Source organism: Zalophus californianus, chromosome 5 (genome assembly GCF_009762305.2).
Source record: "Zalophus californianus isolate mZalCal1 chromosome 5, mZalCal1.pri.v2, whole genome shotgun sequence".
NCBI lineage: Eukaryota > Metazoa > Chordata > Mammalia > Carnivora > Otariidae > Zalophus > Zalophus californianus.
Genome location: NC_045599.1, coordinates 56,498,695 through 56,515,427, shown reverse-complemented (window position 1 = coordinate 56,515,427; position 16,733 = coordinate 56,498,695). Strand labels below are relative to the sequence as shown.

At 36.8% G+C, this 16,733-nt stretch overlaps 2 protein-coding genes across 3 annotated transcripts in view; one reads left to right on the top strand and one right to left on the bottom strand.

The window, feature by feature from the left end:
• Nucleotides 1–16,733, top strand: part of CERT1 (ceramide transporter 1) — a 113,545-nt gene that overhangs the window by 60,374 nt on the left and 36,438 nt on the right. For both annotated transcript variants that reach the window (XM_027604374.2, XM_027604373.2), the window contains exons 6-7: nt 778–861; nt 12,839–12,996. In XM_027604374.2, coding sequence (XP_027460175.1) covers nt 778–861; nt 12,839–12,996 — 242 coding nt within the window. The remainder of the gene's footprint in view (nt 1–777; nt 862–12,838; nt 12,997–16,733) is intronic.
• Nucleotides 6,695–8,433, bottom strand: LOC113928437 (glucose-6-phosphate isomerase-like). Its single transcript, XM_035727600.1, has one exon. It carries the CDS (start codon nt 8,386–8,388, stop codon nt 6,712–6,714), a length of 1,677 nt encoding a protein of 558 aa, XP_035583493.1. The 5' UTR covers nt 8,389–8,433; the 3' UTR covers nt 6,695–6,711.

The window sequence follows — 16,733 nt, the reverse complement described above, 5'->3', positions numbered from 1 at the left end:
AGCCTGCTTCTCCCTCTCCCACTCTCCCTGCTTGTGTTCCCTCTCGCTGTGTCTCTCTCTGTCAAATAAATTAAAAAAAAAAAGAAAAAAAGAAGAAGAAGCCATTAAGTGTGATAGAAAGCAGAGAATAAGGTTGGGGGCTGAGGTTTATAAATTTGCATTAAAAGTGGAATACATAATACAGAGGATTAAAGTATGTTAGGTAGTAGAAAAAGGGATAGTACATAGAAAAAAAGGTATGCAGAAGGAAAACATGGGGGATTCTGTTTTTTCTGGAATTGGGTAAGTTAAAAGGGATGTCCAGGTACAGACACATTAGGATGAATGAAAACTGATATCACACCTGTAAGTCATTCTGTTTTCCCTATATATCCAGAAATAGTAAATTTAAGAACTCCCAGAGGCAGGTTAAGGCATCTTCTGCATGCAAGTTATTCTTTTACATTCCTTTTCAGCCCTTGCAGGCCTCTGGTAGAATTATGAAATTGCCCAAGCTAGGTAGGAAGGGATAGGAAGGCTAAAGGACAAAATAATTCATATCTCAGTATTATCCCTTACACAAATGAGAATGGGTGCAGTTTTTATAATAATGTATTGTATTTAAAGACATTCCACAGCATGTTTATTAGGCATACCTTGACAACCACTGAAAATACAAAGGTAAATAAGGTCTTGTACTCACAGAATCCAGAATATATTGACTCATTCGAACATAAGAATAAACTGGTTAATTCCTATTTCCTTTCACCCTAATATCCTTAAATATATTTTATTTAGTTGTAGAAGATGATGAAGATGACTTTCCTACAACACGTTCTGATGGAGACTTCTTGCATAACACTAATGGCAATAAGGAAAAGTGTAAGTAGTACATTTTTTTCCTCTCAGCTACATAAAGTGTTTTTTCTAAAGTTATAACTAAGTATATAACAAGAATAATTATCTAATTGAGCAATTTTTTAAAAGCAGTTTAACTACTGGAAAATGAAAGTTCCTTCTAGGAACTTTACATGTAAGTAAAATATACATTCTGACATTAAATAATAATGGCCACTCATTATCTAACAACACTCATTCTGAATTCCAGACATTGTCCCACTTACTTATTTCAGCAGTATTTGGTAAAATCAGTTTCTAGTACTGAAAGTTTATTTCTTGGGGGAAGAAGCATTATAATGGAGTTGAATGTTTATTTAGGGTATACGTCTTTGTTCAACATTCTTTTCTGTCTCCACTCAATAAACTGGTATTGAAAAGTACATATTCAGTGTTATTAAAGGAAAATTATTAAAAATAGATCTGATTTCATAGCGCAGTTGTTTTCAGACCCAGGAGCAAGGTGGCTTATTTCATATACTCATTTATTGTTGTTCTGTTTATAATGGCTAACTTATTAGATGGAATTCTGAATTGTTCATTTGAAACCTGTGATTTGTGAGTCCCTGCATAGGGGCTCCTTGCTCAGCGGGGAGCCTGCTTCTCCCTCTTCCTGCCCCTCCCCCTGCTTGCGCTCCCTCTGTCTCTTCCTCTCTCTCTCTGACAAATAAATGGCATCTGTGAAAAAAAAAAGGAAAGAAACCTGTGATTTGTGACAACATGGATGAACCTCAAGGGCCTTGTAGTAAAAGAAATAAACCAAAGACAAATACTGCATGGTATCACTTACATGAGGAATCTTAAACAAACAAAACCAGAAACCTGTGATTCCTAATCAGTACTCTTCTTTTGACATATCCTAAGAAAAAATGAATAGGTTTGCAAAATATTTTTTTAATTACAAAAATAAGGCTTTGTGAAAACAAATAAGTTAATCTAATTGTGCTTATTTTTGCTAAAGTTATGAAAGAATGTGAAGTATAATTTATACCTATTTTTAAATAATTTTTCAAATTGTTGTATTAATGGCATTAATTTTCTGTTTCAGAGATCACAGTGGAATATTCCATTATTGATACTAAAGTCTGATGCTTCTTTCTCCCCATTTTATCTTTCTTTCCCTCTTCCTGTTTCTTATTTTCATCATGGCTCTCTTCCTCCTTATGACCTGCCCCCTCCCAGTCTTGCAAAATACTAGCTTCTTACTACAAACTGGTCCTTCCAAATTGGGACTAAAATATTGAACCTTACTGAGTCATCTAGATTTGCCTTTGTGAAATTAGAGGATTATTTTGGAAAGATTCTTTCAAGTTACATTTTAACTTCACAATGTATAATCTGCTTTAATAGAAAAAATATTTTGTTTGGACATTGAAAAAATTATTGAAAAAATTGTAAAACTTTCAGGTCCAATCTTCTGTCCTGGTCAGCTCCCCTACCTACATTCCCCAGAATTGAAAGGAAACTTACTTTCTGTAGAAATTAAACTGGAGGGTTCTAGATTCAGGAATACCTGGCATAGTAAAGGATAGGCCTTTCATTAAAGGGATTATGTGGAAATTTATATACTGATTGTTGAAATTTAACAGCCTCATTGTTCTGTTTATCTCTAAGAACCCTAAGCCGGGCACTAAATGAAAGTCTACTTACTGCAGCTCCTTTCTTCTGTTGTGTTTCCAGAATACGCATCAACCAAACATATATTTTCTGATACAAAATTAGATCATAACTCTGTAGATGCTGAATGACCACAAAGAAAGGACTTATTAATAGAGATTTTCTATGTCTACCATGAAAAAGCTGTCTCACTACCAGATCACCATTTGATTAAGTCCACTAATTAAAAAACCCTGCTAATGCTTACAGAGCTTCCAGTAATTTACTCTTAAATATGAACAGATAGCCAGATATCCAGACATTTGAGGAAAGCCTCCCGTCTCTTTTTTTTGAAAAGAGTCTTGAAACCAAGCAACAGAAGACAGGGTTATTAAAGTCATTTAGAGAAATATCCTACAAGATGTTTGCATAATTTTTTAAATCATGAGTCATGTTTTAAGTACACTTCTGGAATTCACTGCTTAAAGTAATTCCTTTCTTAGTGTTGATGAAAATTAACTCTTGTTAATCACCATAGATGGAAAGTATCTTTCTGTGGTTAACCTCTAGAAATAAGTTGGAAGCTTTGTATATAATCTGGTAAAGTGAACAAAACATGAAGTCTTTAAAAACCTGGTACTACTTAATCATAGCCTGGGATTAGGGTGTCTGTCATCTCTCAAATAAAGACAGGGTCTTTCACTAGATCCAGCAAGCATCAGAAAAAGGAGAAATGATACTTCATTCTTGAGAGTGGTCATTATAATGATACTCACCATTATAGCCATCATTAAAGATTTGGTTTAGATCACATATTGTGATAGTGAATATGTTTAAGTTTTTCTAGTATACCAACCTGATAGTAAGTTGTATGTATTTCAAGAATAGGTTTAGGGGTGGGTTTTGAAGAGTAGAGTAAAACATCCACAGGTTCTAAGATAAGAAAGGCAATTAAAGTAATTTGAATTTTAGACCAGAGGAGGAATTTTGGGTTACAAAAACACCTTCCTTAGTTAAAGACCTCAGGAGTTTAGATCATGGTAGAAGGACTGTTGGCTCAGTCTTTTGTGAATAAACTTCTTATTTACCTCTAATGTAAATTTTCTTCTGTTGTATGCTGTGTTATCTTTTTTTAATTTATATTTCTAGGGTCAAAAGGGGAGACTTTATGATAACAATTTCAATTCATCAGAAATATATAACAATTGTAACATGTAGTTGCATGTAATAACAGAACCCCAAAATACATGGACCAAAACCTGACCAAATTGAAGAGGAAAAAAAAAAAGACAATTCGGTAATAATAGTTTGAGACTTAAATATCTAGCTTTCAGCAATTGATAGAAAAAGTAGGAAGAAGACCAATAAGGAAATAAAATGCTTATGAACAATCAGACCTGGTAGACATGTACAGAATACTCCACTTAACAATAGGAGAATATATGTTCTTCTCAGTAGTACATGTAACATTCTTCAGGAGAGAGCTTATTCTTGGCCATAAAACAAGCTTCAACTAATTTAAAAGGATTAAAATCATACAAAGTATGTTATTTAACCACAAAGGAATAGAATTTGAGATCAATGACAAATTTAGAAAATTCATGAGTACATAGAAATTAACACACTCCTGCATAACCAGTGAATTAAAGACAAAAATCACAAAGGAAATTAGAAAATACTGTGAGATGAATGAAAGCAAAAATACAAGATACCAAAACAGATGGGCTGCAGCTAAAGCCGTGCTTAGAGGGAAATTTATAGCTGAAACACCTTTATGATAAAAGAAGAAAGAGGGTCGCCTGGGTGGCTCACATGGTTAAGCATCTACCATGGGTTCAGGTTGTCCCCGGGATCAAGCCCCTCATTGGGCTACCTGCTCAGTGGGGAGTCTGCTTCTCCCTCTCCCTCTGCCCCTCCCCCCACTTATTCTTTCTGTTTCACTCTCTCTCAAATGAATAAATAAAATCTTAAAAAAAAAAGAGACTCAAAAAACAACACAAACTATAAATTGGTTCTTTGAAAAGATACCAAATTAACAGAATTAAAGATATCAAAATTAAATTTTGATGAATTAATCAAAAAACACAAACTATAACTTTGTTCTTTAAAAAGATACCAAATTTTTTTTTTTTGAAGATTTTATTTATTTACTTGAGAGAGAACATGAGCAGGGGTGGGGGGAGCAGAGGGAGAAGCAGACTCCCCACTGAGCAGGGAGCCCAATGTGGGGCTCCATCCCAGAATCATGACCAGAGCCGAAGGCAGACGCTTAACCCACTGAGCTGCCCATGCACCCCAAAAAGATATTAAAATTATTAGCTAAACTGATCAAAATAAAAAAAGAAGATTCAAATTACTAAAATCAGAAATGAAAGGAAGGTTATTACTACTGACCTTTTAGAAATAGGATTAAAGGGGAAAGCAATAAATAAATGTATGCCAACAAATTTGATAACTTAGATGAAATGGACAGAAGTCTTAGAAAGGCACAAATGACTGAACTTTACTCAAGTAGACATAGAAAATGCAAATAGACCAATAATAAATAAAGAGATATAATTAGCAATAAACTTCCCACAAAGAAAAGCCCAGGCTCAGATGGCCTCACTGCTGAATTTTCTAAACATTTAAAGAAGAATTAATGCTATTTCTTCACAAATTCTTCCAAACTTTAGGAGGAATACTTCTTAAATTGTTTGTTGAGGCCAGTTTTACCTTGATACCAAAACAAGACAAAGATATTGCAAAACTATAGACCAATATCTCTTATGAATATAGATACAAATACTCAATAAAGTACTGGCAAACCAAATCCAGCAACATCTAAAAAGGATTATATACCATTACCAGAAGGGATTTATCCCAGAATGCATGGGATGCATTAGCTTAACATGGGAAAATCAGTTGATACAATAATCATATCAGTAGAATAAAAGCCAAAACTGGTGGTCATCTCAGTATATGTTGAAAAAACATTTGACAAAATCTAATACTCTTTCATGATAAAAACACTCGAAAAACTAGGAATGACTACTCAGAGTATCTGTGAAAAACCCACAATGAACATCACATTTAATGGTGAAAGACTGAATGCTTTTCCCCTGATATCAGGAACATGTCCATTCTTGACACTTCTGTTTAGCACTGCATTAAAGATTCTAGCTAGGACAACTGGACAAGAAAAATAAATAAAAGGCATCCCAATTCAGAAGGAAGAATTAAGACTATTTCTATTTAAAGATGACATTATCTTGTATAGAAAAAAAGCATAAGAAATCCACTAAACTATTAGAACTTACATGAGTTCAGCAAGATTGCAGGGAATAAGATCAATATATAAAAAATCAATTGTGGGGTGCTTGGCTGGCTCATTTAGTGGAGTATGTGACTCTTGATCTTGGAGTCATGAATTCAAGCCCACATTGGATATGGAGCTTACTTTAAAAAAAATTGTATTTATACACTAGCAATGAACAATGTGAAGATTAAGGTAATGGTTTCATTTATAGTAGTATCTTTATGGCAGTTTATAAAAAGAATTAAATGCTTGGGAATAAACTTAACAAAAGAAGCAAAAACCTTATACTCTGAAGACTGTAAATTGGTGGGTAGGTGTAGGACTCAGAAGTGACTGCTAATGTGTATGGGATTTTTCAGGGTGGTTTGTGAAAATGTCCTGAACTTGATTGTTGTGATGCTTGTACAAACCTATGAATATACTAAAAACTGTTTCATTGTACATGTTGAGTCCATTTTGTGGTATGTGAATTATATCTCAATAAAACTGTTATTAAAAAAAATAGACTAGCTGACTTAATATGCTTAGATTTTTTGGCCTTTAGTTTAGATTAAAGCAATCTAAAATGAAAAATTCCCTACCTAAACCCTCATTTTTTATGATTAAATTGTATTAAATGTTGAAGACGGCCACGTATGTGGATTTTTTTGTGTCTTTTTTTTTTTTTTCTCCTTTGTGGCATCTTTATTTTTCTATCTGGTACATTAACAAAGTGAACATGGTCAGAAAAATCAGCTGCACCGAAACACTTCAGCCAGTTGTAAAACAGAGGGCACGTGGACATGGAAGGGCAGGGTGGCAATTCCAGACTAGCTTCCCCCAAAGGGCTTATGCTCCAAGCCCGCAACCAGAGGCTGCTCTGGGCAGGACTGTGCAGTGCATCTCTGGGGAGGAGCGACAAGAAGGACCAGTCACAACAGGGACTGCAGCCGGGCATGAGTTTATTGGCTTCTGGCCTCACGCTCCTGCTTGATGAAGTTGATGAGCCCATTGGTGGAAGAGTCGTGAGAGGTCACTGGGCTACTGCCGTCAAGCTCAGGCTCGTTTTTCTTGGCCAGCTGCTTTCCCAGCTCCACCCCCCACTGGTCAAAGCTGTTGATGTCCCAGATGATACCCTGAACGAAGATCTTATGCTCGTACATGGCAGTCAAGGCTCCCAGAATGAATGGCGTGAGCTTGGTGAACACAATAGAGTTGGTTGGCCGATTTCCTTCAAAGACCTTGTGTGGCAACAGCTTCTCCAAGGCCTCTAGACTCTTCCCTGCGGCCTGCAGCTCCTTCCGGGCCTCCTCTGTTGACTTCCCCTTCATCAGGGCCTCAGTCTGGGCCAAAAAGTTGGCCAGGAGGATCTTGTGATGCAAACCCTTCCTTATCGGGTGCTGGGTCTGGACGGGGATGAGGAAGTCACAAGGTATCATCTTGGTGCCTTGGTGGATGAGCTGGTAGAAGGCATGCTGGCCATTGGTCCCTGGCTCCCCCCACACAATGGGGCCCGTCTGGTGGTCCACACGAGTGCCGGACTTGGTGATGTACTTCCCGTTGGACTCCATGTCACCCTGCTGGAAGTAGGCCACAAAGCGGTGTAGATACTGGTCATAGGGCAGCATGGCCTGCGTCTCACACCCGAAGCAGTTGATGTACCAGACACCCAGCAGAGCCAGCAGGACGGGGGCATTCTTCTCCAGGGGCGTCGTACGGAAGTGCTGGTCCATCCAATGGGCCCCTGAGAGCAGCTGCTCGAAGTTGTCAAATCCCACATGTAGTGCAATGGAGAGTCCAATGGCTAACCACAGCGAGCAGCGTCCTCCTACCCAATCCCAGAACTCGAACATGTTTTGAGGGTCAATCCCAAACTCCTTCACTTTGGTCGTGTTGGTAGACAGGGCAACAAAGTGCTTCGCAACTGCAGAAGGTTCCTTGGCCGACAGGAGAAACCACTCCTTCGCCGTCTCCACATTCGTAATGGTCTCCTGGGTGGTAAAGGTCTTGGAGGCAATGATGAACAGGGACGACTCAGGGTTCAGAGTGGCCAGAGTTTTGGAGATGTGGGTCTCGTCGATGTTGGAAACAAACCAGACCCGGGGACCTCCTGAAGAGTACGGCTTAAGGGCTTCAGTCACCATGAGGGGTCCCAGGTCAGAGCCGCCAATGCCGATGTTAATGACGTCCGTGATGGGCTTGCCTGAGTACCCCTTCCAGTCACCACTCCGGACTCGCTGGCAGAAAGACTTCATCTTCTCCAGGACCTTGTTGACCTCTGGCATCACATCCTTGCCATCTACCAGAATGGGTGTGTTTGCCCGGTTCCGCAAGGCCATGTGCAGCACCGCCCGATCCTCTGTGAAGTTGATCTTCTCGCCGCTGAACATGTGCTCCCGGGCAGCCTCCACACCCCTGGACTTGGCCAGGTCCACCAGCATCTGCATCACAGTTTCGGTCACAAGGTTCTTTGAGTAATCCACCAGAATATGCCCATGGTTGGTGTTCAGGTTCAAGCTGAAGTGGCTGAAGCGTTCCTTGTCCCCCTCGAAAAGGCGACGCAAGTTGAGGTCAGAGCCGTGCTCGCGGTACCATTTCTGCAGCTTCTGGAACTGCGGACTCTGGGTGAGCGCGGCCATGGCGACAGCAGCGGGGTACACGGGCTCGGACGAGCTTGGAGGAGGAAGAGACTTTTTTGTGTCTTTTATATTTTCCAGTTGTTACCATTTAGCTGTATTTTCTGACCAGTTTTCTAACTTAAATCTCTTTGTATTTTGTAAATAATATACAAGAGCATTTTGTCATGTCGTCAACTATATAAAAGAATGACTATAACTGATCAATCAAATCAAGGTATACTCTTGATGAAATTCACGAAGAGGAAAAGTGTTAATGAAACATGCATTACTCTAGGAAACATGAGCAATAATACCCTGTTCTTTCTTTCAGCCTAATCTGTGTGCCTGTGCATTAACCGTCCAAACAGAAAATTTGTACCACCAGTCACTTTCATCCCCATTTAGCTCGGAGACCTTTTTCATGTGAAAATATTTTAAATTCAGTTTTTTAGCCGACTGTATCTTAAGAGAAAGCACATCTACAATAGGCCAGTAGTCCAGAACTAACTGATTATTGACCCTAGTGTGATTGATATCAGTGTCATAGTCTTCAACCATGTTTCTTCTTTATCATAGTAGACAGGTGAGAGATTTAAACAAATTACCATCCTGTATGTTCAGAAGGACTTACCTGCCAATATTTTTCTGTTCCTGTGTGTCTGTGTACCATACACACACACATACAGACGCATATACAATCTTTTTGATGCAAGGAAATGAAAAAAAACTCACTACAGAAACTGGGGATTCCCCCTTATGTTGCCTGCTATTCAAAAATAGTGTTTGAGAGTCTTAATGAAATGAAAGGATTTCAAATAGCTCAGCTTCTCTCAGCATTTGTTTTTATTTTTGACATGTTGATATGAATTTATAGGTTCCTTAATTTTCTGAGTGCTCATACCTTTAAAAGAGTTTTAAAGTATATAAGGTTAAGAGTTCAACTGAAAGAACTATAAATCTGAATGGTAATCTTTGGAGCCTAATACTTACAAATCTAGATTTACAGGTCATTTTCTAATTTCTTCTATTTCTGCCTTTCATTGACGTGGTTACAGTCACATATTTTTGATTTCCTTATATTCCAGTGTATCATTTTGCCAGAGGAAACTATGGCGTGTCACTTTGTCTCTTTTAAGAGTCCCCCCCCACTTCCCTCTCTTAAAAAAAAAAGGGAAGGAAGAAGAGGAGAAAAGAAAGAAAGTAAAGGGGGGGGCGGGGCACCTGGGTGGCTCAGTCAGTTAAGCGTTCGACTCCCGATTTCGGCTCAGGTTATGATCTCAAGGTGTGAGATCAAGCCCTGCATCAGGCTCTGGGCTGGGCATGGAGCCTGCTTAAGATTCTCTCTCTCCCTCTCCGCCTCCCCCCACCCCTTCCTTTCTCTCTCCCCTTCTCTAAAAAAGAAAAAAAAATAGTCACTTCCTGTTTTTAGCTGAGATATTTAGATGAGTATGCTTATCTAAAATTACCAAGTACTTCAGAGTTCTGCTTAAGTTTTCCCATCAAGATTGATATAGTTCTACAGTATAAGGTATAAGAGACTTGGAGCAAAAATCAAAGTAACCAGTACTTAGAGGAGCCCAGTGGATAACAGATTAAGGTGAGGTTTTGTCATCATGACTTTCATTTACTAACAGATGTAACATGAGAGATTTATTTCAGAGACATTACTGTGTGTGAGACACTAAAATAAAGTGTTGAAAATATCAACTGTTTGAAACCTTAGTCTATGACATAATCCCTGTATCATTCTGGAAAGGATTTTAGGTGGCTGCTTCTGAAAGTAGTAAGTACAGCTGAAGATGTACATTTCTGTATTTCTAGAGTTTTTTCAAAAACATTTCATGTCACTCTTTCATCTTCTATATATAGTTTATATATATATTAAATATATAAATTAGCATTCAGCAGAAGAGGACACATTATTTTAGTTGAACACATTCTTTTATGCAGAACACAGATGACCTTTGATTTCATTGCATTAATAAAAATAGTTTATAATGAAACTGCAGTTTTGGTAAGAGTGATAGAAAATATAGAAGTTACAATGATAGGCTTTTCAGAAAATATAAGAAAAAATATGTTTTTTAACAGCTTTATTGAGATATAATTAACCTATAGTAAACTGCACATTATTTAAAGTACATGATTTGGTCAGTTTTTATGTTATCCTGAAGATATTATAATCAAGATCATTATCATATCTATCACCCTCTGAAGTTTTCTCCATCTCTTTGTCATCCCTCCTCTCCCTATTCCCAAACAACCACTCTGATCTCTTTATTTGTCACTATAGGTTAGTTTGCATATTCTCAGGTTTAATATAAATGGACTTATGCAGTATGTGGGAGGGTTTTGGCCTGGTTTCTTTCTTAGAGATTCATCGTGCTACTGTTTGTATTAGTATTTGATTTCTTTTCATTGCTAAGTAGTATTCCCTTGTATTGATACAACACAGTTTGCTTATCCATTCATCTCTTGATGGACATTTGGGTTGTTTTATAGTTTTTGGCTGTTACAAATAATGCTGCTATGAGCATTCATGTGCAGTGTTTTTATGGACATACGTTTTATTTGAGGTCAATACTCAGTAGTGGAATGGCTGAATCATATGGTAGGTGTATATTTAACTTTTTTAAAAAACCACCAAGGGGGGCACCTGGGTGGCTCAGTTATTTAAGTGGCTGCCTTTGGCTCAAGTCATGATCCCAGAGTCCCAGGATCAAGTTCTGCATCAGGCTCCCAGCTCAGCAGGGAGTCTGCTTCTCCCTCTGACCCTCTCCCCTCTCATGCTCTCTCTCTCTCTCTCAAATAAATAAATAAAATATTAAAAAAAAAAACCACCAAGGTTCATTTTGCCAGCTATATAGGATAGTCCTGGTTCCTCCAAATCCCCACCAATACTTGGCATGGTCAGTCTTTTTAAATTTTAGTCTTGGGATGCCTAGGTGGCTCAGTGGTTAAGTGGCCAACTCTTGGTTTCCACTCAGATGATGGTCTCAGGGTCCTGGGATTGAGCCCTGTGTGGGACTCCATGCTCAGAAGGCAGTCTGCTCAGGGATTCTCCCTCTCCCTCTGCCCCTCCCCTGCTCACATGCCTGTGCGCTCTCTCTCTCTCAAATAAATAAATCTTTAAAAACATAGATCAAATCTTATAATAGGTATGTAGTGGTGTCTTGTATGGTTTTTATTTGTATTTCCCTAGTAACTAATGGTATTGAGCATCTTTTCATGTGCTTATTTGCTGTCCATATCTCTGTATTGAAGTGTGTTCAAATCTTTTGTCCAATTTTTTAGTTGGGTTATATATTTTCTTATCGTTAAGTTTTGAGATGACAATGTATATTCTGTATTGAAGTATAGAATGTGTCAATATTCTATATTAATATATGTTATATGTAACATTGATAAAGGATACAAATCCTTTATTAGATATATGCTGTGCAAAGATTTTCTTATAGTCTGTGGTTTGTCTCTTCTCTTTTTGTACGTTTTTTAAGTGGAAATTATATGTATTTAAGATATATAACATGATTTGATATTCATAGTGAAATGATTCCTGCAGTCAAGCTATTTAACATATCATCTCACATAGTTACCATTTTTGTTTGTAATGAGAGTACCTGAAATCTGTCTCAGCAGATTTCTAGTATTCAGCACAGTATTATTAATTATAGTGATAGTGCCATACATTAGACCTGTAGACTTATTCATTCTACATAACCTTCATTCTTTTAACAATACTTTTAAGAGCAGAAATTTTAAATTTTGATGAAGTTCACTTTATCAATTTGTTCTTTTGTGGATTATACCCTTGCTGTCATATCTACATGAGTTTTTAAAGTTGAAAGTATCATTATTTCACTTATAAGTATTCTATTGGAATGATTTCTTATTAGGTAAGAGTATAAGATACTATGCTGTCTTGCTTGCATCTTGTTGAGTTGTAAGATTTTTCATTAATTCAAAGGCGAACTCTGAGTTAAAATTATAAAATGTAAACATAAGAGCCATTTAATGTGTGCATTGGTCTCAGACTTAATTGTGGATATTTATTTAAAAGTTTTACATGACCTTATTCGGTTCTACAGTTTATTGTTAGATATTTTTAAAATTTTAGGTCTCTCAGAATGTACGGTAGTTCTTGCTGTAATTTGGTCCTGCTTTAGGCCGGCAGGGTGTTATTGTTAAAGTATTATTCCTCCTACCACTTTGTTCACTAGGTGCAGTACAGCAAATAGATTTTAGGAAACAGAACCCAGAAAAAAGATATGAAAGTACATCTGCTGCCGCAAGCTTCTTTGCTTATGAAGTATGGAATGGAAATTTTTATATGTTGGCCAACAAGAGGGAAATTATAATCCAAAAGTCTGCTCTGACTTGCTGGCTTTCAAACATTTTCTAGTTTTAAGTTTTGATGAAGAGTTATTTCTTCATTAGAAAGACTTTCATTGAGTAACTTTTTTCCCCCCAGTATTTCCACATGTTACACCAAGAGGAATTAATGGCATAGACTTTAAAGGGGAGGCGATAACTTTTAAAGCAACTACTGCGGGAATCCTTGCTACACTTTCTCATTGTATCGAGCTAATGGTAAAACGTGAGGACAGCTGGCAAAAGAGACTGGATAAGGTAAGTCTCATTTTTCTTCCTTTTAAAGAATGATCTGATTTTATTTCAGCTTTATATATTGATTGAACATTTAAACTAACTTCTTAGGGAAAAATCTGTTGGGATTGATAGAAGTAGCAGGGGGTACTACTCCTCTGAAAGTTTGTAGGCATCTTAAACTCATTTTCCTAGTGAGATTTACCAGTTATGTATTCAGTTACTATACAACACAAATTTATGGTAGGATTTTAATACAGAAATTTTTGTAGTAGTAATAGTAATGCCTTGGAATAGAAATGATGAACCACTTCACATTACCTAGCTTTATTATGAAATATGTGAAGCTACATTTAAGTTATATGAACTGAAACACCAATTTATCAAGTTAAACATTAACTTACTGCATTTGTAGCCATATATACTTTCCAGGGTCATTGTGCTATTATTTAACATATGTTGTTCATGGAACATTTGCCTCATGTTCACCTGCTTCCACCTTTGTTTAAGCTTGAGCACTGACAGTAACATTACAATATGAATCTTTAGTTCCTAGCGTCAGCTATGGCTCAGTAAATTTGGTAGGAAAACTTCTATTTAGAATTCAACATCAGGAAAATAATAAAATGTTAGAACTATAACATATCTTAGAAGATTTAGTTCTGGTCTAATGCCATCATTTTATAGAAGGAACTGAGAGGCCCAGAGACTGGTCCAGAGATGCTAAGTAGCAGTTGGAAGAATTTTACTCTGTTTTATATTTCAGCTCTGAATACTAGGCCAGACACTAGTCAGAATCCAGCCTTAATGAATGAGTCAAATTGCTTTTAGTGTTTGAAGGTCTTATCAATTTGAGCAGGAAACTAGGTAAAGCAATGTTACCACTGATGTAATGGCAGGATGGCCAGGGGTTTGATTAGTACTGTGTATTTAAGGAAGTCCCTCTGTGTAGAAGAAAAGAATTCTCAAGTGTAGGTGACAGTAAACCATATTGACTGGTAATAGATATTCTTTAAAAACAAGCAGTGAAAATGTATATTTAAGGTACAGACATTATTCTGGAGTCAAACTATTTTATCTTCAGAGATTTCAACTCTCTAACAATGTGAATCAAATTTACTTTTTAGAAGATTCCATGTACACACAAAAATAATGTGTTGAGAAAACAGGACAACCCCTTAACTCCATTAGACATAGCTCAAGAGAATCGTTCAACTTGTCCAGACTAGCTTATTTTAAACTTTGTGGCACTTTTCTCTTAAGGTTTCAGTCTCTCGTCTTTTCATCCTTCACTAAGGAATAATCATCTTCATTCATATATTCTAATCACAATACCTAAAAAATATTCATTAAAAATGAAACCTGGCTTTCCCATCCTTTCAGCAATCAAGTTTCTTACTTGCAGCGCTGAAAAGGGAAGTGAACTTTTGCTTAACTTCATTGTTGTCAGTCTTATTTATCTATTCTTTTTCTTCATTGAGGAGCAATAAAGGATCTGTGAAAAAATGATTTTGTTGCTTTTCTATGCAACATCTAAGCAAAGAAAAGCCACAAAAGATGGCAATATTAATTGAAATTGAGAAACTACTGCATTTTACAGTCTTTTACAGGTCTGATGTCAAATCTTACTCGCTATAATTTTTTCTCTAAGTTGAAATAGGATCCCAGTTACGTTTTATATGAAATGTAAGAGTGTGGGTATGTTTGATACGTAGTATGTATGTGTGTGTGTATACCTATGTATATATGTGTGGTGTACATACATGTATACGTGTGTGTGTGTATACACACTTAAGGAATAGAAAGTTCTTGAATGGAGAGTGTTTATCAACAAATTTTGAAGTAATTGATATATTTGGGAAGGAAAGCACAGTGATAATTTAATATTGTTTAATTGAAATTTCTGTTTCATTCAAAAAGTATTTATATGCTTATACTGTGCTAAGCTCTAAGCTAGAAATGGGGAAACAGCAATAAACAGGAAATTGTCCCTCAAGGAGCTTAATCTAAGGAGAGCAATTAAATAGGTAATAGGTGATATAATAACAGCTGTTTGATAGCAGAATTGTTTATACTTTGATTTCTAATGTCAGTTCCATTATTCTTTCAGCTGAATAATAGAAAATTAATATCTAGTGGTGATGATTTTTCTTGGTTACCTGTAATGATAATCCCTTCTGTTATAGAAGTATACTTAATTGTTAGCTAGTCACGTCCAAGAAGACCAAAAATTGTGAGATTAAACAATTTTAGTAACAATGTTAGCAAGAGAAAATCTATTCGTCGAAGATGTTTGCTTGCATTAATAGGCTCTCGTGTGTGTAATTTCACATGCTTTTTCATTTTCCCTTTGAATATTATTGCTGTGCTATATGTTTTTGTTGTGTTCAGTTTTGAAAATTAAGGTAGAGCATAAATACGGTGAGATGCACCAAGTGTACTGCTTGCTGATTTTTGTGCTATGTATACACCCCTTTAACCACAACTCAGATTAGATAAGGAATTTTTATAGCACCTAGAAGGTTCCTTCATGCCTCCCTGGTCCATACCATACCACCATCTCAAGACGTGACCATATATACACTTGTGTTTGACTTTTTTTCCCCCCTCAACATTGACTGTGAGACTCGTTTGTGTTGTTACATTTTATTCTTTTTCATTATATTTCATTGTAAGCCTTCAATTTGCTTATCAGTTTTTCCTGTTGATAGACACTTAGGTTTTTTTATATTTTGGCTCTTATGAATAAAGCTGCAGTGAGCATTCCTGTACCTAGCTTTTGGTGGATATAGGTACATACCTAGCAGTAGAATTGTTGGTTCATGGGGTATATGCTAGCTGCAGTGGATATTGGCAAACAATTTTCCAAAGTGGTTATATCAGTTTATACTTCTACCAGCAATAGATGAGAATTCATTTGCTCTTCACCCTTGGCAACACTTGGTATTGTCAGGTTTTTGTGGGTATTTCTTTGTTTTGTTTTGTAATTTTAGCTATTCTGGTGGGTCTATAGACCCGCTTTCTCTTGAGTATGCAGAAATTACCCTTTGGTTTTAATGAACTAATTCACTGATTTGCATGAACTTTAATTCAGATAGGTATTTGGAAGTAGTTAGCTTTGTGTGAGTTCATGTGGACTTTAATTTAGCCCTTAAGTATTTGAGGTAAGAGAATAAAGGCATTAGGTTCCTTACAAGCTTGTTAGACTTCAGTTATCAGATTTGACCAGTGCAATCCATTGTTGTAGAAATAAGTTTGAGATTGGTGTCAGAGCCAACCTTTCTAAGTTGACCTTGGGTCTTTTAACCACTTAGAACTACAGATTGAAGGAGAGGGTTAAAGTAGAAATCTGAGCTCTTTTTCATCCCTGAAATAGTTTTAACCAGCAGTGGGAAAGTACCAGAAATTTATCTTTCTTAGAATATATTTTAACATTCATTGATTTCATCTGTTAATTGAGTTATTTTCTTCCTGGTATCCATTGCTTTTTTTCTTGAAAGCAAAATAGATACAGCTTTTACTGGGGGGGAGGGGGGGGAAGCAAACACATGAATACCTTGTAGGCATTTCTGTGGTGTTAATTTATTTTTTTCTTTGTTTTTGTTTTTTTTTTTAAGTATAGATACTTAATCCATCTAAATCCATAACCTAGGGCTCCTGGGTGGCTCAGTTGGTTAGTCATGATCCCAGGGTGCTGGGATCTAGTCCCACATTGGGCTCCCTGCTCAGCAGGGAAGCCTGCTTCTCCCTCTCCTGCTCCC

Bases quoted from the DNA above. Each gene is read 5' to 3' on its own strand.
- LOC113928437 (XM_035727600.1), bottom strand. From the start codon at position 8,388: ATGGCCGCGCTCACCCAGAGTCCGCAGTTCCAGAAGCTGCAGAAATGG.